At 36.0% G+C, this 22,565-nt stretch overlaps 2 protein-coding genes across 2 annotated transcripts in view; both read right to left on the reverse strand.

The window, feature by feature from the left end:
• LOC112048118 (segmentation protein cap'n'collar) overlaps window positions 1-4,016 on the reverse strand; it is a 163,617-nt gene extending 159,601 nt beyond the window's left edge. The window contains exon 1 of the mRNA XM_052890174.1: window positions 3,783-4,016. The gene's annotated coding sequence lies outside the window, so the exon portion shown is untranslated. The remainder of the gene's footprint in view (window positions 1-3,782) is intronic.
• A 5,689-nt stretch (window positions 4,017-9,705) lies between these two features.
• Window positions 9,706-15,611, reverse strand: LOC128199655 (uncharacterized). Its single transcript, XM_052890041.1, has 4 exons — window positions 15,496-15,611; window positions 13,237-13,374; window positions 12,402-12,583; window positions 9,706-9,878 (listed from the first exon to the last, which is right to left on the reverse strand). The coding sequence occupies exons 1-4, from the start codon at window positions 15,609-15,611 to the stop codon at window positions 9,706-9,708; spliced, it is 609 nt and encodes a 202-aa protein (XP_052746001.1).
• Between the last annotated feature and the right edge of the window lie 6,954 nt (window positions 15,612-22,565).

The following is a 22,565-nucleotide window of genomic DNA, read 5'->3' on the forward strand; positions in this document are numbered from 1 at the left end:
TGAACCGATTTGAAAAATTATTTCACTGTTAGGAAGCTACACTATCCCAGAGTGCTTTAAATTATCCGTGTTCCTACGGGAACGGGAACCACGCGGGTGAAAAACCGCGGTGTCTGCTATTATCATAAAACTGATCGACCGAGTTTTGGGGACAAGATATCTTATCTGTAGCTAGTCTAGCCGTCTATAAATAATTCGGTATCTGATTTTTTATTATGCAATATCATCGATCTCCTATTAAAAAGTGGATGCACAATCAGCGACCTAAAAACGTCCCCACTCAATGAGTTCCAAACACAACTTCTTGGCGCTCAATTCAAGGAGTCGCATTTGCAAATTTAACCTTAAACTCAATCCTTAAGGTTGAATTTGCTCTGAATTTGCTCTCGCGGGAACCGTTCCCGTTCCTGTAGGAATACGGAAATTAAGCCTATAGCCTATAGCCTTCCTCGATAAATGGGCTATCTAACACTGAAAGAATTTTTCAAATCATACCAGTAGTTCCTGAGATTAGCGCGTTCAATCAAACAAACAAACTAACTCTTCAGCTTTATAATATTATATTATAGATTGGATTATATTTAAAGGCCTTTAGGTATAATTTTCTTTACCAATAATTCTAATACTGTCAAAGCATAATTGGCCAGTTTTTAAGTGAAATTTTCTACATGAATGTGCGTCCTTTTATTTATTTTATTTTATTTATTTATTTATTATTCAACAAACAACACATTCAAATTAAGCCTAACCATAGTGCAACACAAACCACAGTTAGTTTTACTGTGCACTGGTTATTATTGCATAATACAATATTTAGGAACAAACAGAACATTATTAACAAACAGAAGAGGATAAATAAACAGATTAACAAACAGAAGAGGATAAATAAACAGATTAACAAACAGAAGAGGATAAATACCAAGAATAATCATTATAGGGTAGTTAAATAAAAGTGTTATAAAAGGTGCATTAAATTAAAAGATATGAAAGAAAGAAAGAAAAAAGCTTTATTAGTGAATATGCTAGTATGCGTTGACAGGCGTCCGGATAAACCCGGACATAGTTAGGCTTTTTGATTACGTGTCCGACCAAAACAAACGCTGTCCGCCTTTTGCTAGACTTTTTGCATTTGTAGAACTTAATTGAACGACTTTGCATGCATTTTTTTGTCGTACTATACATGCAGAGATACCAAATTCTCAATAAGTGTATGAGATGAGAAAGTCCGGCCTTTTCACCCTAATGTCCGGCCAAATAGACTATTCTGTCCGGCTTGACAACCCTACTAATACTAATAGGGATGATGACAGTTTTTCAAATTGTATATAAATTAAGAGTATACTAATAGTAAAGCAATTTTGTAAAAGGAACAGGGTATCTGCGATCATTACTTTCGGAGCTACAGGGATTTAAAGGGTCAGATTTGCGGCGCTGCCGCGGATCCCTAAAAAAAGGCCCCATACAAAATGGCTCGAACTAATGACGTCATAGGCAATGTAATGATCTTTAGATTTGTATGCGCGTTCAAACAAAATTACTAATATCTTTGTTATTTGTGCGTTTATGTTTATAGTTCATTTATTGAAAAATGACATATTTAATGTAAGGAAGCTAAAACTGTATGAATTTTCATCTAATTACGATAAAATATTTTTAATAGATTTTGAAATTTTATAATCTCATTTATTTTGCAAATATCCAGACAATCTTTGCTTTTTATGTATAAATTAGTTGTACCCGAATGTATCATAAAAATCAATATTTTTAAATCTAGTCATCATCCCCATTGGAGAGCAGTTTGTAGATAGAAGCAGGCGTTACTTTGCGAAAGTTCATGATGAAATTATAATATTTTATTTCATCATCATCATCATCATCATCATCATCATCATATCAGCCGATGGACGTCCACTGCAACGCATAGACCTTTTGTAGGGACTTCCAAACATCACGATACTGAGCCACCTGTATCCAGCGAATGTCTGCGACTCGCTTGATGTCGTCAGTCCACCTGGTGGGGGGTCGGCCAACACTGCGCTTACTAGTGCGGGGTCGCCATTCCAGCACTTTGGGACCCCGACATCAACGGGACGTTGATAATTTATTTATTTTGCTATCATCCATGAAAAGCCGACGAACCCATGCGACAACGTCACCCAGGTCCGACAAAATACTCTCTACGTACGTTTCACCCCGAAACCGGAGCATCCTCAGGAGATGTTGACCTGTAGTTTCTACTCCCTCGCTCTCATACTACAACGAAAGAGCACTTAAAAACAGTGTGAACGCACCTTTATTCGAACCACAATCATTAAGTATATGTCGACAACTTTTACCCCTCCTAAATAAAAGTAAAAGTAATATTACACAACTCTTCTATCAACAGTCACACTTACCTGAAGCCACAGAATAAAGAATGATAGAGAATGAGCACGGTAAGGCTGGTTTGACCCGTAAAAAAATAAACGTCACGCATCTCCGCCTAAACAAACTTTTTTCATAATTTGTATTTCAAGATTTAACACTAACAACAATTACGTAAATTGATATCATATTAGCCTAATAATAACCAATAATCCTACTAATATCATACTAAAATTATAAACGCGAAAGTTTGTATGGATGTTTGTTTGGATGTTTTTTACTCTTTAACGGCACAACTACTGAACCGATTTAGATAAAATTTGGAATGGAAATAGATTTTACTCTGGATTAACACATACTTTTCATCCCGGAAAAATCACTGGTTCTCGAGGTAGAAATTCCTCAAAACTAAATTTCACGCGAAGTCGCGGGCGTCCGCTATTCATGTATGAAAAATACTATATCTTATTTTTTTATTTTTTGTAAACAGTTTTTAATATATTATTTAAAAACAAAAAAAAACCATTTTTGTTGAATAATATTATAAATGACTGATGCGACGCTTTGTGTCCTACTGACTCGAGTATGTATTAGTTTTGGAATTTGTTTTTGAATGGCTGCATCACTGCCGCGTTCCGTGCGCTCTATCTGCGTATTATTCTTTAATCTGTGCCCGATGCGTATAGTTTGAGCACCTTCAAGGCTGGTATAGACATCTTAGTCTGGCTCTTGCAGGCCCTAACACCACATTTTCCATTAATTAATATTGCTTAGAAAATGCTTTTTACTAAGATAAACCTATCTATACTGTAGATTTTTTAAATTCCTTCACTTATAAGGCAAAGATCGTTATTCGTACAGCTAATCCAGACGAGCTGAATATAGCATAGAGGTATTACTGTCTTCATTCTACACAGATTTTTTTTTTATATAAGTATACCTATCTCTAAGTACCTATCAGTTTATTATATATTCATATGTCCAACGCATATGTAGGTACATTATATTGTACCTACTATATGTCATTATGAATTTTTTTTTTTTATAATTTTTTCGCTATACTTAAATTAGATTAATAGCCGATACAGTAGGTAGGTATTTTTAATACCATAAATTCATTTTTTTTAAAATTAGATACACGTGTTCAATGATAACAAAAATTAGAACAGATAAATAGATAATAAACAGTTTCTACTATTATGTTATGTCCACTTTAATCATAGCTGTGTAATTAAAAATGATACACGTCCATTGATTGATTTGTATGCGTACATTAAAACTGACCTCTTGACAGTTCAGAAATGGACATGCAATGAATCCATACGCACGACTCAAATCTGTCAAAGATACGTGCTTTACACACTTAAAATATTACATCACATTTTATTAATAGAAAACCCACAATACTTATTACTTACTGTGTGTATGAACAAAAATCCAATCAACCACAAAAACAGCACTTCACTTTTGAATCACAGAAGTCGAAACGAGTTTTTGAACGATAAAAAAAACAATTTTCCACGACTTCGCGCGCAAATTATTACGCAGACAAATTAGGTAGACACGTTTTTTGTAGGTTATTTTTTGATGCGAGCGTACGCCTTGATCCGGCCGGGTTATAGCGATGGAGGAAACGTCAAAACAGCTGTGCGAACTTCGAACAACTGACATGAGGATAATAACGAAACAAATATGTTGTATTGTCAACAAGTATTTATAGTATGAGAGACGGTGCTAGTTATATGTAGGTTTTTAAACACTGGCTGACGAGATAGTGCTAATGTAATTACGAACTTAATAATAATTGTTTTATGATGACATACGGCTAACTATTGGCCAGAGATAGATAGATAATGTAAACTAATATGATAGATTAATATTATTATTATTTGACATAAGTACTCGTACATGCACAGATTATAATTTTTAACTTTTTCTAATTTTATTTTTTGATTAATCATCTGCTATTGAATTTATTTTTTTATATTTTGTCAATAGTATTTGTAATATAAATTGTTGTATGCCAGAAATGGCTGAATACATTAGATTGTATGTGTTCTCAGCAAAATAAATGAATTGAATTGAATGTAAAATAATATTATGTGTAAATAAGGATCTGGTTAAGTAATTGGCTTAATAAAAGTATGTTACTTGAAGAAAAACATTTTTTTTTTTACCACGGGCAAAATGTTCGCCGGGGTACCAAAGCAGCATAGTAACATTTCAAGCTGTATTTTTTTTTTGTATTATTTTTCTGTTACTAACAAGGTTAATAAACAAGAACACGAACAAAAAAACCAATTAAGTTTTCAAAATAAAATTTAAAAAGCACGCTGATTTACTCGATAAATTGAGTTGGAAATCATACTATTATTGAAAGATCTATTTGTAACCCACAATTTGGCAAATAAATATTATTATTATTATTATTAAAAAATATCGTAAAACTTAGGCTGTATAGTCAACGATCTTAGCTTGTCCCCGTTGTGAACAAATTAAAGATGAATTAAAAATGTCGTTAAACATTATAGTAAACTTTTTTTGATAAATAAAGTAATGATTTATTAAAGGAAAATTATCAAGTTTTTATATACATATAAGTAAATTGCCGGATGGTTTGGGTAGGCCCGTGCCGGGGATGGGCATTCCCTTTTATTTATTTTATTTATTATACTACAAAAAACACAATTAAATTAAGACTAACCATAGTGCAACACAAACCACAGTTGGTTTTACTGTACACTGGTTATTCTTACATAATACAATATTTAAAAACAAAAATAATTAACAAACAAAAGAGAAGATAACTAAGAACAATCATTAGCGGGTAGTTAAGAGTGTGCAATATGTAATTTGGTGGTTACAAATGGTTCTGGATCTCAGATTCTGGAAAAGTTAGGAGCCTGATATTTGGGTAAATGATATTTCAAAGTGTTAGCTTCGTTATGACTATACAAAATACACAATTTGTAAAACTTTTCTCGATAGTTTATTTTTTTGAAAAATACATGTTTTGCTCATTTTACTTTCAATCTCAGGAAAAGCAAACTTATTTTCTTAAATTTTTGTTTTGTATACAAAATTAGGTATATATCTTGAACATGGCCATTTTGTTTTTCGTTATGTTGTTTAATTTACTTGCAATTAGGTAAAATTGTTTTTGACGCTGACGTCATAAAATTTGCGTCGTGCTTCTCACTCACGTGAAAGTCATAATTCGGCGTCTCGTTTGCGCTTTGAATTTTATCCATATCGCACCGACGCGCTGCGCGCTCTTAAATATCATAAAAGTGTGAGTGAACCGCTGCTGCTCTACATAAAAGTTTAAAGTTGACATTTCTAACAATATCTAAAATGTTACCATGGACTCTCAGACTATCTCTATACAAGTTGAATACGTAAGTCCGTGCGCATGTAATTGGCTTGATAACGTGTGATGATAACAGTTTCGCTAAATTCGTGATAAAGTAATCTTTCGCTGTGATAAGCGAGCGTAGACTTGAGTAAACACTGTAAGGTCAAGTGTGAGCCGGGTCTTGCATTTAAATCTCTTTGATGATAACAATTAAGAATGAATACTCTAGGCAAGCGACACCAATTGGTCTATTACTAACTTTGAGTAAGTAACTTTAACTTATATGTTAAAGCATAATGTATAAAAGCACAGAGTAACTGAGTCTTTACAAGTAACGTGTGAAGCCGGTATAACCCATAAAAAAACAAATGTCACGCGTCTCCTTAACAACTGCTTATACAAACTTTTTTCATAATTTGTATTTCTTAACACTTTTACACAATTACGTAAATTAATATAATAATCAATTATTACGAATAAACAAATACTCCATGTTATTTCTTTAGTTTTTGTGAACAGTTTTTGAAATATTTAAAAAGTTTAGACGCCATTTTTCTTGTATAATATTGAAAATTACTGATGCGACGCTTCGTGTCGTACTGACTCGAGAATGTATTCGTTTTTGAATTTCGTATTTGAAACGGCTACGACATGTTGCTAGGCAGACATATTGCTAGGCTATTTAGTTGGTAAAAAAGAACTTTATAAACTGAAATATTCAGTGCAAATTCAACTCCTACAGAATTTTATTAGCAACTTCAAAACTGGAGGAGATTTTCAATGCGACACTTTTTTTTTAATTTTTAAAAACGCATAACTTCGAAATGATTGAATATATCAATGGAATGAATTCATTAAAGTAATCTTTTGCAGTGATAAGCGAGCGTAGACTTGAGTAAACACAGTGAGGTCAAGTGTGAGTCGGGTCTTGCATTTAAATCTCTTTGATGATAAGAATTAAGAATTAATATGAATTTTCTAAGCTAGCGACACCAGCTGGTCATTTTAATTAAAGTTACTTACTCAAAGTTTATTAACATTGAGTAAGTAACTTTAAATATGTGAAAGTATAATGTAAAAAAAAATACATACAGCCGAACGTAGAATCAAACGTAGTTTTTGGAAGTCGGTTAGAAAGTAGCTTAAATTTTTAATATTTCATGTCACTTTCAATATTTCACTGTTAAATCTAAAAAATAGTCAGTGTTACCAACTCTCCAAAATATTTATCCCTAAAGTTTGTGTCAAAAACCCCTAAAATCGCCTTAATTATTGAGTTGTCCCCCTAAAAAATATAAATTCATAATAATTTAGAAATAATATGCTGTACTGTAATATGTTTCAAAAGTCTATATTTAATACAGACAAAATATTACGTCTTTATCTGAAGATTCAGATTTTTTAAAATCATACATGTTGACAATGAATAAATTTAACAATTTTTTTATTCGATGAAAATTGCATACAGTTGCCTCAGAGTGGTTGTAGAATAACGTATTATATGTCGTTATAAGTCGCTAGGTCAAGAAAGAAATTAAAATTATCATCAATTTAAAAATATTAAAGAGTCAAAAACTCCCTAAAAATACCCCTAAAAATTTCAGACCCCTAAAAAATCTCATTTCACTTATTTTCCCCCTAAATCTGGGGAGAAAACCCCTAAGTTGGGAACCCTGAAAATAGTGCTGGTTGACGATATAGTTTTATAAGCTACTAGCGACGCCCACGACTTCTTAACCCTTAAATGCATGATCCAACCCTCTTGCAAAATCCGTTCTTAGCGGACGTCTACTAACTGTAAACACCTGTAAACTACCACCTAGTTTAGTATAAAAATACTATATTAAATTATTCAGTGCAAATTCTACGCCTACAGAATATTTTTAGCAAATTTAAAATATGAGGAGAGCATCATCATCATATCAGCCGATGGACGTCCACTGCAGGACATAGGCCTTTTGTAGGGACTTCCAAACATCACGATACTGAGCCACCTGCATCCAGCGAATCCCTGCGACTCGCTTGATGTCGTCAGTCCACCTGGTGGGGGGACGGCCAACACTGCGCTTACTAGTGCGGGGTCGCCATTCCAGCACTTTGGGACCCATCGGCTCTTCGAACTATGTGCCCCGCCCATTGCCACTTCAGCTTCGCAACTCGTTGAGCTATGCCGGTGACTTTGGTTCTTCTGCGGATCTCCTCATTTCTGATTCGATCACGCAGAGATACTCCTAACATAGCTCGTTCCATCGCCCGCTGTGTGACTCTGAGCCTTCTTATGAGGCCCATAGTTGGCGACCAAGTCTATGTATGACAAAGTATATGGACAGAGCAATAAAATTACAATGCAGTAAATTCCCATTCATCATCATCATCATATCAGCCGATGGACGTCCACTGCAGGACATAGGCCTTTTGTAAGGACTTCCAAACATCACGATACTGAGCCGCCTGCATCCAGCGAATGTCTGCGGTCGATTGACACTGCGCTTACTAGTGCGGGGTCGCCATTCCAGCACTTTGAGACCCCAACGTCTATCGGCTCTTCGAACTATGTGCCCCGCCCATTGTCACTTCAGATTCGCAACTCGTTGAGCTATGTCGGTGACTTTGGTTCTTCTGCGATCTGCGCCTTTGCATATGATAATTTTCGTTTATAACAATTCCAAATAAAATAAAATACACCATGTCTGTTAATAATAAATGGGATGTCGAAACTAGTAAATATATACAGTTATATAAAACAAACTACTATATAAACTAAATCCTACGTTCGACTAATAGTGGAATAAGTAACTTCGTATATTTTCTAATAATCGTTTGGGGTCCATCTTAATCGAATTGTAGTCTCAATTTATCTGAACTGTGCTCATTTCAAAACACGTATGAACAACTACTCGCTTACATCACTGTCTCGGCCGAGGAACATTTTACTCTCTCGCCCGTTTGCTCGGTACGTGTGATCAAGGCATAACTGAGTGACATGAAAATAATGTTATTCAATCAATAGACTGGAAGCGTGGCGTCTTCTGTAATCCGGCTACTCGGAGGTCGGGTTCGGAGGATGGTTTGAGGTTTAGGTTTTAGGTTTCGACAGAATCAAGACCGGGAGCCGCAGCATAAAAAGATGAAACCGGTAAGTGGCTCAAGTATGCCTCTCTGACAGAGAGTTACATATTTGTACCTTTTGCCGTGGAGACCCTTGGGCCATGAAGTCGCAGTGCCATAAAATTTTACCGAATCATTTCACCGCGGCTAGTTGCCTCGACTGGTGACAGAAGGGCTGGCTAATTTTGCGCAAAGGATCAGCCTGGCTGTCCAGCGCGGAAATGCAGCCAGTACTGCCACCTTCCACGTGGGCATTGTAAAGTTATTAGGATAAGTTAGCCAAGTTCTATAATGTATTCTTTCTCAATAAAAAAAAAAACAAAAAAAATAATAATGAAAAATCAATAGACATTTAATAGTTTTCCTTAGACATCTGCCACCAATTCTCAATAGACCAGCCATAGATTAAGTCCCGCTCTTTCCTGAAACAGAAAATTAAAACCATGAAAAAATCCACCAATCAAATCATTCCATTGGCACTAAAATGCAAACAACCGGTATCTTTTTCATTGCGTTTATTTTTTACTAGCAGACGCTGGGATTTGGTTTTTCACAAATCCCTCGGGAACCATGGATTTTTCCGGGATAAAAAGTAGCCTATGTGTTAATCCATGCTATAATATATCTTAATACCAAATTTCAGCTAATTCGGTTCAGTAGTTGAGGATCATCAAAATAATCAGTTTTCGCAAATCTCGGGAAACCATGGATTTTTTCGGGATAAAAAGTAGCCTATGTGTTAATCCAGAGTAAAATTTCCATTCCAAATTTCAGCTAAATCGCTTCAGTAGTAGCGGCGTTATAAAGTAACAAACATCCAAACATCCATACAAACTTTCGCGTTTATAATATTAAGTAGGAAGTAGGATTGGTATTACTTACTGCCAACGCATTGGCGTGGTCTTGTAGTTTATCCCTGTGGAATTCCGTCTATGCTTCTCCCAGAGTTTCTTCTGCTTCTTCTTCCTCTCATTCTTCTCTTGTACCCATTTCTGCCAGGCAGTGTGCTCGCTCAATATCTTGTTGCTCACCGCCTTGCTGAATTTCTTATCTGTAATCAATATTTAGGTTTGATGATCGGTTTTTTCATCATCGTCATTGTCGTCGTCATCGTGATCATTAACGTTGTCGTCATCGTCATCGTCGTCGTCATCATCTTCATTGTCGTCATCATCATCATTGTCGTCATCATCTTCATTGTCGTCATCATCATTGTTGTCGTCGTTGTCGTCATCTTCATCATCATCGCTGTTGTCATCGTCATCGTCGTCGTCATTACCATCGTTGTCGTCGTTGTCGTCATCATCATCGATGTCGTCTTCGTCATCGTCGTCGTCATCATCATTATTGTCGTCGTTGTCGTCATCTTCATCATCATCGCTGTTGTCATCGTCATCGTCGTCGTCATTACCATTGTTGTCGTCGTTGTCGTCATCATCATCGATGTCGTCATCGTCATCGTTGTCGTCATCATCATTGTTGTCGTCGTTGTCGTCATCTTCATCATCATCGCTGTCGTCATCGTCATCGTCGTCGTCATCACCATCGTTGTCGTCGTTGTCGTCATCATCATCGTTGTCGTCGTCGTCATCGTTGTCGTCATCGTCGGCAGAATGCTATTATTACTATCACTACTGATAGTCGTCTAGTGATTTACTATTGCTTCTGATATTAGTATCGCTACTGCTGTAGTTGTTCCTTTTGCTGTTAGTATTGCTATTACTGGTGCTATAGCTTTGTCATTTCTAGTTTAATTGCTTTTACTATATTTACTGCTGTTATTTCTGATATTATATTGCTATTGCAGCTTTTACTACTGTTACAAATACTATTACTACTGATATTGCTACAGCTATTGCTATTGCCGTTGCTATTTCGATTCTTGCTGCTGATACTATTGATATTGCTACTGATATTGCTACATATATTGCTACCGCTACAGCCATTGCTACTGATATTGTTACTTCCATTGCCATTTCAAATTTTCCTACTGTTACTACTGCTATTACTATTCCCACTGCTATTGCTATTGCTATTGCTATTTTTCTGCTATTATTATCTCTAACTGTAACCTCATTAATCGACGAAGACGCCAGGATCCCATACTCTTTCTCATGCAGCATGTTGACTAGACAAACTTGGAGCAATGCAAGGAAATTCCTCCTTGCATTGCTCCAAAATGCAGCATGTTATTGCAACAGCTATTACTACTGCAGCAGCCATTGCTAGGGTGTTTACTACTGCCATTGCTATTCTACTGTTGCTACTGCTATTACTGCTGTTAATGCTACTACTATTGCTACTACTATTACTATTTCTATTCCTATTGCTATTGTTACTGCTATTGCTATCTCTAATCTTCTTGCTACTGATACTATTGACATTGCTACATCTTTTGCTACCGCTGTAACCATTGCTATTGCTATTGCTACTGCTAATTCAAATATTCCTACTGTTACTATTGCTATTACTATTGCTAGAGCTATTATTTCTGCTATTACTATACTATTATTATCTCTAACTGTAACCTTACACCGAACCCGACTCTCATTGTAATAGGCGAAGACGCTAGGATCCTTGTCCCTATACTCCAACTCTTTCTGATGCAGCATGTTGACCAGATGAACTTGGAGCTATGCAAGGAAATTCTTCCTTGCATTGCTCCAAGATTTTGGTGTAGATCTATAGATTGTAGGTGTTGCTATCACTATCATTACAGCTATTGCTACTGCTTATACTTCTGCTATTGCTATTGCAATTCTTCCTACTGAAATCACTGAAATTGCAACAGCTATTACTACTGCTGCAGCCATTGCTAGTGTGTTTACTACTGCCATTGCTATTCTACTGTTGCTACTGCTATTACTGCTGTTAATGCTACTACTATTGCTACTACTATTACTATTTCTATTCCTACTGCTATTGTTACTGCTATTGCTATCTCTAATCTTCTTGCTACTGATACTATTGACATTGCTACATCATTTGCTACCGCTGTAGCCATTGCTATTGCTATTGCTACTGCTAATTCAAATATTTCTACTGTTACTATTGCTATTACTATTGCTAGAGCTATTATTTCTGCTATTACTATGCTATTATTATCTCTAACTGTAACCTTACACCGAACCCGACTCTCATTGTAATAGGCGAAGACGCCAGGATCCTTGTCCCTATACTCCAACTCTTTCTGATGCAGCATGTTGACCAGATGAACTTGGAGCTATGCAAGGAAATTCTTCCTTGCATTGCTCCAAGATTTTGGTGTAGATCTATAGCTTGTAGGTGTTGCTTGCTATTATTGCTATCACTATCATTACAGCTATTGCTACTGCTTATAGTTCTGCCATTGCTATTGCAATTCTTCCTACTGAAATCACTGATATTGCAACAGCTATTACTACTGCTGCAGCCATTGCTAGTGTGTTTACTACTGCCATTGCTATTCTACTGTTGCTACTGCTATTACTACTGTTAATGCTACTACTATTGCTACTACTGTTACTATTTCTATTCCTGTTTCTATTGTTATTGCTATTAGTTCTGCTATTGCTATCTCTAACTATAACCTTACACTGAACTCGACTCTCATTGTAATCGGCGAAGACGCCAGGATCCTTGTCCCTATACTTCAACTCTATCTCATGAAGCATGTTGATCAGATGAACGATTTCCTTGCATTGCTCCAGGATGTTGATGTAGATGTATAGCATCACCGGCGCTTGGATGTAATGTTGATCTTGGAATGGCATGTATCTGAAAGAAAATACATTACAACTATATTAGAATTTTAACTATTGTTACGAAGTAGGGTTTGAAGATTTAGAATGAAACACCTGGTGACTCGTTTAGGACTTCATACCACTCCTTAATCCGAATATCAATACAAACTACCAAATGTAGGCAATACGTTGTCCAAAATCGTAGCCGAGTTCACTATAGTTCACTTCACACTTGTATCATAAGTGAAGTGAATATCGAAGTGACACAAGCACTCCGATGTTCACTTCACTTCGTTTCGAAGTTAACTGCCCGATCGTTCAGTCTGACGTGTATTTATACCAGTTAACTCCAAAAAAAATTAATTCAAAAATCTCCATTATAAATTGCCGCTGACTTTAATCTATATTATTAAAATTATAAAGCTGAAGAGTTTCTTTGTTTAATTGAACGGGCTAATCTCAGGAAGTAATGGTCCGATTTGAAAAATTCTTTCTGTGTTAAATAGCCCATTTATCGAGGAAGGCTATATTATCCCTGTATTCCTACGGGAACGGGAACCACGCGGGTAAAACCGCGCGGCGTCAGCTAGTTCAAAAACATTTCGTATAAATCATGTCGCTGATATGACCGACGTTTTCGTGTATGAGATTCACTTCTTCTCCTTGGAGTATTTTAACAAATGATACCTCCGTTCCACCATCTGGTACAGCTCCAGCACCACCTGGTACCGCCGTATGGTCTCGTGCATCAGGTAGCCCACCTCGAAGTCCAGGTTATCCACGTACAGGTATCGGATGTGCCAGTACCGTTTCAAATCCCACAATCTGAAATACGAGAATAGATCTTTCCTCTTTATAATATTAGTATTATACAAGGTGTCTGGTAAAGAAACTATAAAGCCGTCAACCAGGAGTTATGGAGAAGTAATACATGCCTATAAAAAATAAATTAATTAAACAAATAAAAAAACCCGACTGCATAAAGTCTAAAAAAACTGAAAAGAAATAAAACAAGCTCAGTCTAGAAGTGTAGAAAGCAATTAGAAAACAGTCGGGACCTTAGTTATTGGATAGAATGATTTTCTTCTACATTATTTAATAGGTCCCGACTGTTTTCTAATTGCTTTCTTTAATTACTTTTTTATAGTCTAAATACCTCGGGAATTGATTCTTTCCACCCTTGGTTAACAATCTACTATTTTCTAATTGTAGTTTTTTTTAAACATGATATACCATTTTAGAATCCTCACAAAAAGCTCTTGAATTTGATACCCATATTGCAATATTAGAGAAAAAAAATTTTTTTTCACCATGAGTCTATAGCGTCTCACAGTCGTCTTGTTATTTATTTTTTAATTTCACCTGTCTAAGAACACTTGGGTAATTGAGACAAATCTAACGATACCCTAATTACGTAAATCTGTTCAGTGGTTTGAAAGATATGAGGTAATAAAGAATATTACATACATACATACAAGATACGCGCGAATCTTCTTGCAGTCGGGTAAAAATACGAGCTTCCTCAGAATCCTGACATTCTGACATTGATACTGACAATTCTACATAGGGAATTTTAGATGATCAAAAAGGTTCATTTAAATGGTGAAAAAAGAATCTATAAACACAAGCCGTCAAACAGTTTTTCATAACATTTATAGATGTGTACCATTTTAGTCCGTAGCGCCGTAAAGTTTTATAATATTTCGTAAAGTGATTATTATAAGTATGAATTATTATTCTAACAGTGAATATGATATGATATGATTATGTGTGTTGGTGCTAACAATGGCATATTAACAGAAGCTCGTAGGATTTACGACGAAAGATAAGTTAATTCAGCATTGAAAATTATTCATAGTTTAATGTGACTGGGCATTGTAGAATAGAATAGAATAGAAATCATTTATTTAACACAACACATAACTACATAATAACTTAAAACTAATACATTTACATCGTAATAATAACTTAAAACGAATACATATATATATAGAAAATATGTTGTGCCAAAAAAATGGACCTGACTCAGCTATTTGTTGTGAGTACATCAGTACCCACAACGCTGGTATTCTGTCAGACCCTTAGGAGGGAAGAACACATAAAATAATTATATATTATAGTGTTGAAACTGTGTTATTTAATGTGTTGAAGAAAGCCTTATGCTGTGCGGAGTTTGAAGGTAACAGATCAATTTAATTCTTTAAAAATAATTTTGATAGAAAATAGTTCAATACAATTAGGGTAATGCAACACATTTTTAAAAATATAATTTTGAAATTTAGTATGAAATATTTTTTTTTTTAATTAATAATTTTATACACAGAATTGTGTTTAGAAGATCATAATATATGAGTGCGTTTCGGGATGTTCTATTTACCTAACACGTTGTATACGTAGATATATCTTAGTATTTTGTACATATATTTTAACTATTTTCTTATGTTATTCGTGGGTTTTCTTTCCTTTTACTGAAATTGTTCATTTTTATTAAAATTTTTCATCTGTGATTAGATTTTCATGTCCCAATTTTCCCACCACCAATGTCCTCATCAGAAAAAGCTAAGAAGACTATTGATGAAGTCATCAATATTCTCTTTCAGTGCGCTTTCATTTGAGACCCCACTCGAGTATATTTGCAGAAATTCGGTTATTCTTCCCTACTTTCACCCCCCACAACTTTTAAACGGCTCAACCATCAATCAACCATCAACGGATTTCCATTAAAAATGTCTAAGAAATTTTGCACATAAGTCATACAAATAAAAAAAAAGTAAATTGCCACAAACAGACAGGCACGTCAAACTTGTAACACTCTCTTTTTGCGTAGAAGGTCATGTAATAGAGACGTATCTTGTCGTTGACATGGCTGTGGTGTTTCTGGTCGTCGTCCCACCGCCTCGTCTGCTGGCGCGCGTCCACCATCATCTGGCAACGCTCAGTACTCACGCGGAGCGGTAGATGTAGAAGGTCATGTAACAGAGACGTATCTTGTCGTTGACATGGCTGTGGTGTTTCTGGTCGTCGTCCCACCGCCTCGTCTGCTGGCGCGCGTCCACCATCATCTGGCAACGCTCAGTACTCACGCGGAGCGGTAGATGTAGAAGGTCATGTAACAGAGACGTATCTTGTCGTTGACATGGCTGTGGTGTTTCTGGTCGTCGTCCCACCGCCTCGTCTGCTGGCGCGCGTCCACCATCATCTGGCAACGCTCAGTACTCACGCGGAGCGGTAGATGTAGAAGGTCATGTAACAGAGACGTATCTTGTCGTTGACATGGCTGTGGTGTTTCTGGTCGTCGTCCCACCGCCTCGTCTGCTGGCGCGCGTCCACCATCATCTGGCGCACGCTGCTCGGCCGGTGTTCTGTGGAGCACGCACACACTTACTCATATACAGCTTGTTACCTCAGATGAATTGTATAGGGACTTGCCTCGTTAGATGTTACTCTATCAAAGTATTGGCTGGTGGGAGGCTTCGGCCGTGGCTAGTTACCACCCTACCGACAAAGACGTACCTAATAGTCCACCACGCTGGCCAAATGTAGGCAGATTTCACACACGTAGATAACTAAGAAAATTCTCAGGTACGCAGGTTTCCTCACGATGTTTTTCCTTCACCATTTGAGACACGTAATGTTTATTTTCTTAAAATGCACTCAACTGAAAAGATTTGAATCTTTAGCTTCCGAAATCTGAGGCAGAGGTCATATCTGGGGTATCACGGCTTTTTAATTAAAACAATATTTAAAAAGAATCGATTTATCAGTCAACATCAACTCTGTCTTTGATTCGAAGTTCGAATCCGGTCCGGGGCATGCAGGTCCAACTTTTCAGTTGTGTCTCAAACGGTGAAGGAAAACATCGTGAGGAAACCTGCATACCTGAGAATTTTCTTAATTCTCTAGGTGTGTCTGCCAATCCTATTGGTCCAATCCCTCTCATTCGGAGAGGAGACTCGTGCTCAACAGTAAGCCAATGATGATTATCTAGTCCTTAAGTAATTAGTTTGAGATCCCTGCGCATAGTTCAACTTATATGTTGCGTAATTCTAATTTATAAGTTTACCTCGTGTTTCGTTGCTTAATACGGTCAGAAGCCCAGTGGTCATCTCATTCATAAAAGGATCCAGGTTTGGTGTGTCCAAGGCATTTGATGGTAAAGGGATGACAACTGAAAATATAATAATCTATCTCTATCTATATATCTATTTTTACTTGTCTGTCTATATCTATAATAACACTGGTCGAATTCTATACATTTATTACATGAGCCAGCCCTTCTGGTGATAGAAGGGCTGGCTCATTTTTTGCGCAAAGGATCAGCCTGGCTGTCCAGCGCGGAAATGCAGCCAGTATTCTTGCCACCATTCCACGTGGGCATGATTTGTATAGTTATTAGGATAAGTTAGCTAATTAAGCTAAGTTAGCTTAAGTTCCTTATTGTATTCTATCTCAATGAAAAAGAAAGTTTATTACATTTATTCGCAATTTGAGATTTTACTTAAAAGTACCATTTGTAACAAACAACAAACGTTAGCGTGGCATAGAGCACTACTAGCGCCATCTAGAATTTATACTTATTACAAGTTAGTTTATTAACTATACTCACAGAAAAAAAAGAAAAAATACATTTCCTTCTTTTGTCATATTAACGGAACGAATGGATATAAATCAATGAATTAAAAACAATAAAATTCAATAAATAATTTTAGTGTTAATTAGCTGATAATAAGAAATACTTTTTATTACATTACTGGAGGCCCGCGATTTCGTTCGCGTGAAATTGTATTTTTTTACAAATCCCGCGGAAACCTTGGACTTTTTCGAGATAAAAAGTATCCTATGTTCTGCTCCAAAGTCCAATTTATATCTGTACCAAATTTCATCCAAATCGGTTAAGCGGTATGGTCGTGAAAAAGTAACAGACAGACAGACAGGCTAACTTTCGCATTTATAATATTAAGTATATATTTCAAATGTGAATACCTACTTCTATAGCTTGGCAAGTTTGTTTATTTTTTCTTTCATGATATGCGGGCGACGGGGGAAAGCACTGCGCTGGTGTGAAGTAGTGCGCGCGGGGGCATCACTACCCCCTCCCGACTCGCGCGGACCATCGGGACGAACTAATTTGCCAAGCTATAATACGCGATTTTCTTTAACAATGGTCTAAATTGACGGCCTCCGTGACGCAGTGGAATGCGCAGTGGATTTACAAGAGAGATCCTGGGTTCGATCCCCGGCTGGGTCGATCGAGATTTTCTTATTTATTATAGACCACCAGCCAGTTCTCAATCTCTCGATTGAGGTCTGTCTGCTGGTGGGAGGCTTCGGCTGTAGCAAGCTACCTCTACCGGCAAAGATGTACCGCCAAGCGATTTAGCGTTCCAGTACGATGTCGTGTAGAAACAGAAAGGGCTGTGGATTTTCATCCTACTTCTAACAAGTTAGCCCGCCTCCAACTTAGATTGTATAATCACTCATAATAGTAAAGCATATACAAATTAACCAACCGACTTCAAAATCACATTAAATGTTTCCACTATACTAAGAAGCGAAAAATAGCATCGTATGTGCTTTCTTCTAATCACTATGAAGGCGGTGCCAAACCAGTGACGTATTAATTAAATATTGGATAGAAGCAGGCGTTACTTTGCGGAAGTTCATCATGATTATATAATGATTTATTTATTTTGCTATCATCCGCGAAAAGTCGACGAACCCATGCGATGTCACCCAGGTCCGACAAAATACTCTCTACGTACGTTTCACCCCAAAACCGGAGCATCCTCAGGAGATGTTGATCGTCAACGTAGAGAATATTTCTTAACGTTGTCGCTTGGGTTCGTACTAGCGGACGCCCGCGACTTCGCCCGCGTGGAATTTAGTTTTTCACAAATCCCTAGGGAACCATGGATTTTTCCGGGATAAAAGTAGCCTATGTGTTAATCCAGGCTATATATATATATATATATATATATATATATATATATATATACAACGTGTCCCAAAATTCAACGATAAGCGGGCGCCAAAAGATTGACCTGCTCATGAGCACTTAAGGAAAAATAATAAAAAAAATATACCTAAATTTTTTTTTTAGTTACAAAATAAATTTTAAAATTCTTTGAAAATTTACACCTTGTATGATATTTTGAACTACCGCAGCTACAATTTCTTAAATATGCTTAAGATTTTTTTTGTATCGGAACCTAAGTAGTACTACTATTCACCACAACTCTTAAAAACACCACAATGCCCGCAGTTTTTACACAAAAAAAAATCAAAATATTTTTTTTCCCTCAAATTTTTAAAGATTTTTACTTTCAGTCTACTTTGACTCATGGTCTTGCAAAAAAAAGTATGAACACCGCTATGGCAAGTTATTTTCAAAGTTGACGCAACTAATCAAGATTTCAAAATAGTATAATACCCTAGGATAACTAGTCACAAAAAAAAATATGCGTACCATTTGTAAACAAGAACCAAATTTCTTAATTGTTCTTGTTGTTAGTAATAAATTTTACTATGTTCCAAAAATGTGTTTGTTATTTTAATTACACAACATTAAAGTAAATGTTCGAATTGTTTTCCACCGGCATTAATACAGGCACGACATCGCCTTAAAAACGACCGTTTTATTTTTCGCGCATATCTTCTAGCATTGATATGTGCCGCAGCCTGAGTGATTTTTTGCCGAAGCTCGTCCAATGTCGTAATCGGTTTTGCGTAGATCCTGTCTTTGAGACAACCCCAATAAAAGAAATCCAGGGGGTTTAGGTCGGGTGATCGGGGTGGCCATAGGATAGGACCAAGTCGCCCGATCCAACGCCCCGGATACTCGTGGTCTAGGTATTGTCTCACAGAACGAGCGTAGTGAGCTGGGCAACCATCATTTTGATACCACATATTTTGAAGGTCGCTTAGGGGGACGTCTTCTAGTAATTCTTGCAAATCATTTTGTAAAAAGTTCAAATAACTGTCCCCATCTAAGTTTCCTTGTAATTCAAAAGGCCCAATCACTTTTCCATTTAAAATGCCCGTCCATAAGTTGACCTTAAATTGATATTGGGATTTGTCTTCTCTCATCAGGTGCGGATTCTCATTGCTCCAGCTGTGTAGGTTGTGAAGATTTAAATAGCCATCTTTCTTGCAGGTTGTTTCATCCGACCATAGTACTTTATCCAAGAACTGAGGATCTTCCCGATGCTTTTGAAGCATCACTCGGCAAAATGCGATCCGCAGTGGATAGTCCCGTGATAGTAACGTTTGTACACGTCTGTAATGATATGGGTGTAGCCGATGACGTTTTAGTATTCGATGTGCTGAACTTTTTGGGATTCCCGTAGCTGCTTCTATGGCACGCACTGAGGTAGTTGAATCAATGTTTATTTCATTGAGAACTTCTTCATCGCATTCCGATCTAGGTCTTCCAGCGTTTCTTCTAGCTGACGGCAAACGACCCTCCGAAAACGCTTGATGCACATTCATAAATACCCGATAATCTGGATATCTTTGAGCGTTTGGGTACCTTTCTCGATACAATCTGCTAGCAGCGTTAGCATTGCACCGACATTCTCCATAAATGAGATGCATGTTAGCGTATTCCATCGGCGTGTATGGTTGCGGCATGATAACGCTAAACAGTCCAAAATACACCAAAAGTCCAATTCACAAAACACAGGCACAGTCCAAAATAATGCCAGGTCAGTTCAGTTTGCAGATCACTTAAGTCCAGTCCAAAATGCAAAGCCAAAAGTCGTTAGTACGAGAGCCACGTCAATTGAATACGGAAAGTTGCGCAGTAAACAAAGGAGCAGAGCGTACTGACTTGCTGGGAACAGGATTTTCTTTACCTGCATCATTGTCATTCAACAAAGAACATCTGTCTATCCCTCTCTAACGTATACTTATCGCTATCTTTCTCTCTCTCTCTCTCTCTTATTTTTAAATGTTATCGTTCGTTCCATTAAAATTCTAGGAAATTGCAACGTATGACTCACATCATTTTGTGCATAAAGTAAAAGTGATTTCTAGGAGCAAAAACATTTTAGAAATTTAGTTCTTGTTTACAAATGGTACGCATATTTTTTTTTTGCGACTAGTTATCCTAGGGTATTATACTATTTTGAAATCTTGATTAGTTGCGTCAACTTTGAAAATAACTTGCCATAGCGGTGTTCATACTTTTTTTTGCAAGACCATGAGTCAAAGTAGACTGAAAGTAAAAATCTTTAAAAATTTGAGGGAAAAAAAATATTTTGATATTTTTTTGTGTAAAAACTGCGGGCATTGTGGTGTTTTTAAGAGTTGTGGTGAATAGTAGTACTACTTAGGTTCCGATACAAAAAAAATCTTAAGCATATTTAAGAAATTGTAGCTGCGGTAGTTCAAAATATCATACAAGGTGTAAATTTTCAAAGAATTTTAAAATTTATTTTGTAACTAAAAAAAAAATTTAGGTATATTTTTTTTATTATTTTTCCTTAAGTGCTCATGAGCAGGTCAATCTTTTGGCGCCCGCTTATCGTTGAATTTTGGGACACGTTGTATATATATATATATATAGCCTATATCGCGTATGTATATATATATATATATATCATAATACCAAATTTCAGCTAATTCAGTTCAGTGGTCGAGGTTGTGAATGAGTAACAAACATTCATATCACCAAATCATCAGTTTTCGCAAATCTCGGGAAACCATGGATTTTTTCGGGATAAAAAAGTAGCCTATGTGTCAATCCAGAGAAAAATCTATTTCCATTCTAAATTTCAGCCAAATCGCTTCAGTAGTAGCGGCGTTAAAGAGTAACAAACATCCAAACATCCACACAAACTTTCGCGTTTATAATATAAGTAGGAAATAGGATTAATTAAACCTGTTTCTGAAAATCCCAAGTCTTGGATTTGGATTTACGCAATATGAGTGATTGAGTGATTGATTGGATTGTCTACGCAATATTAATGTGATTGAGTGATTGATTGGATTGTCTACGCAATATTAATGTGATTGAGTGATTGATAGGATTGTCTACGCAATGTTAATGTGATTGAGTGATTGATTGGATTGTCTACGCAATGTTAATGTGATTGAGTGATTGATTGGATTGTCTACGCAATATTAATGTGATTGAGTGATTGATTGGATTGTCTACGCAATGTTAATGTGATTGAGTGATTGATTGGATTGTCTACGCAATATTAATGTGATTGAGTGATTGATTGGATTGTCTACGCAATGTTAATGTGATTGAGTGATTGATTGGATTGTCTACGCAATGTTAATGTGATTGAGTGATTGATTGGATTGTCTACGCAATATTAATGTGATTGAGTGATTGATTGGATTGTCTACGCAATGTTAATGTGATTGAGTGATTGATTGGATTGTCTACGCAATATTAATGTGATGGGTGTGCTTGTTTCTTGTCGCAAATTTATTTATTTATTTATTTATTTATTTATTAAGGAAAATCAACCGCTAATACATTAAATTCATGCTTACAATTAATTACATTGATAAATTAGGTTAATGCTTAGCTATTAAATGATTTTCACAACTTTCACAATTTTAGATATTATGTACACTTCTTAGTTATAGATAACCATTAATTCATAGGTACAACAAACTCTAAGATATCAAGTATATACTATACATAGAGAAAACAATTATGATCTAAGTAATAAGTAATTTAATTAATAGGTAAATAATTTAATTTATAGGTACAATATATTACAAGTTTGGCACGAGAAGTCCAGATACTATTTTAAGTAAAATTATAATTAAAATTAAGAATAATTAAATTTAAAAAATGTCAGATAAATAATATGATTAAAAGATAAAAATGATAAAAATGTCAAATGGTACAATTAAGGTTGCAAATAAAACAAAAAAAATACAATTGGTACGAATGAAAGAAATTAAGAATTAAATAATAAAAATGTTAAAAAAAAAAAAAAAAATCGTCAAATGGATCGCGTACCCCACTTTGAGAAACTGTGATATAGGGGATC

Source organism: Bicyclus anynana, chromosome 27 (genome assembly GCF_947172395.1).
Source record: "Bicyclus anynana chromosome 27, ilBicAnyn1.1, whole genome shotgun sequence".
NCBI lineage: Eukaryota > Metazoa > Arthropoda > Insecta > Lepidoptera > Nymphalidae > Bicyclus > Bicyclus anynana.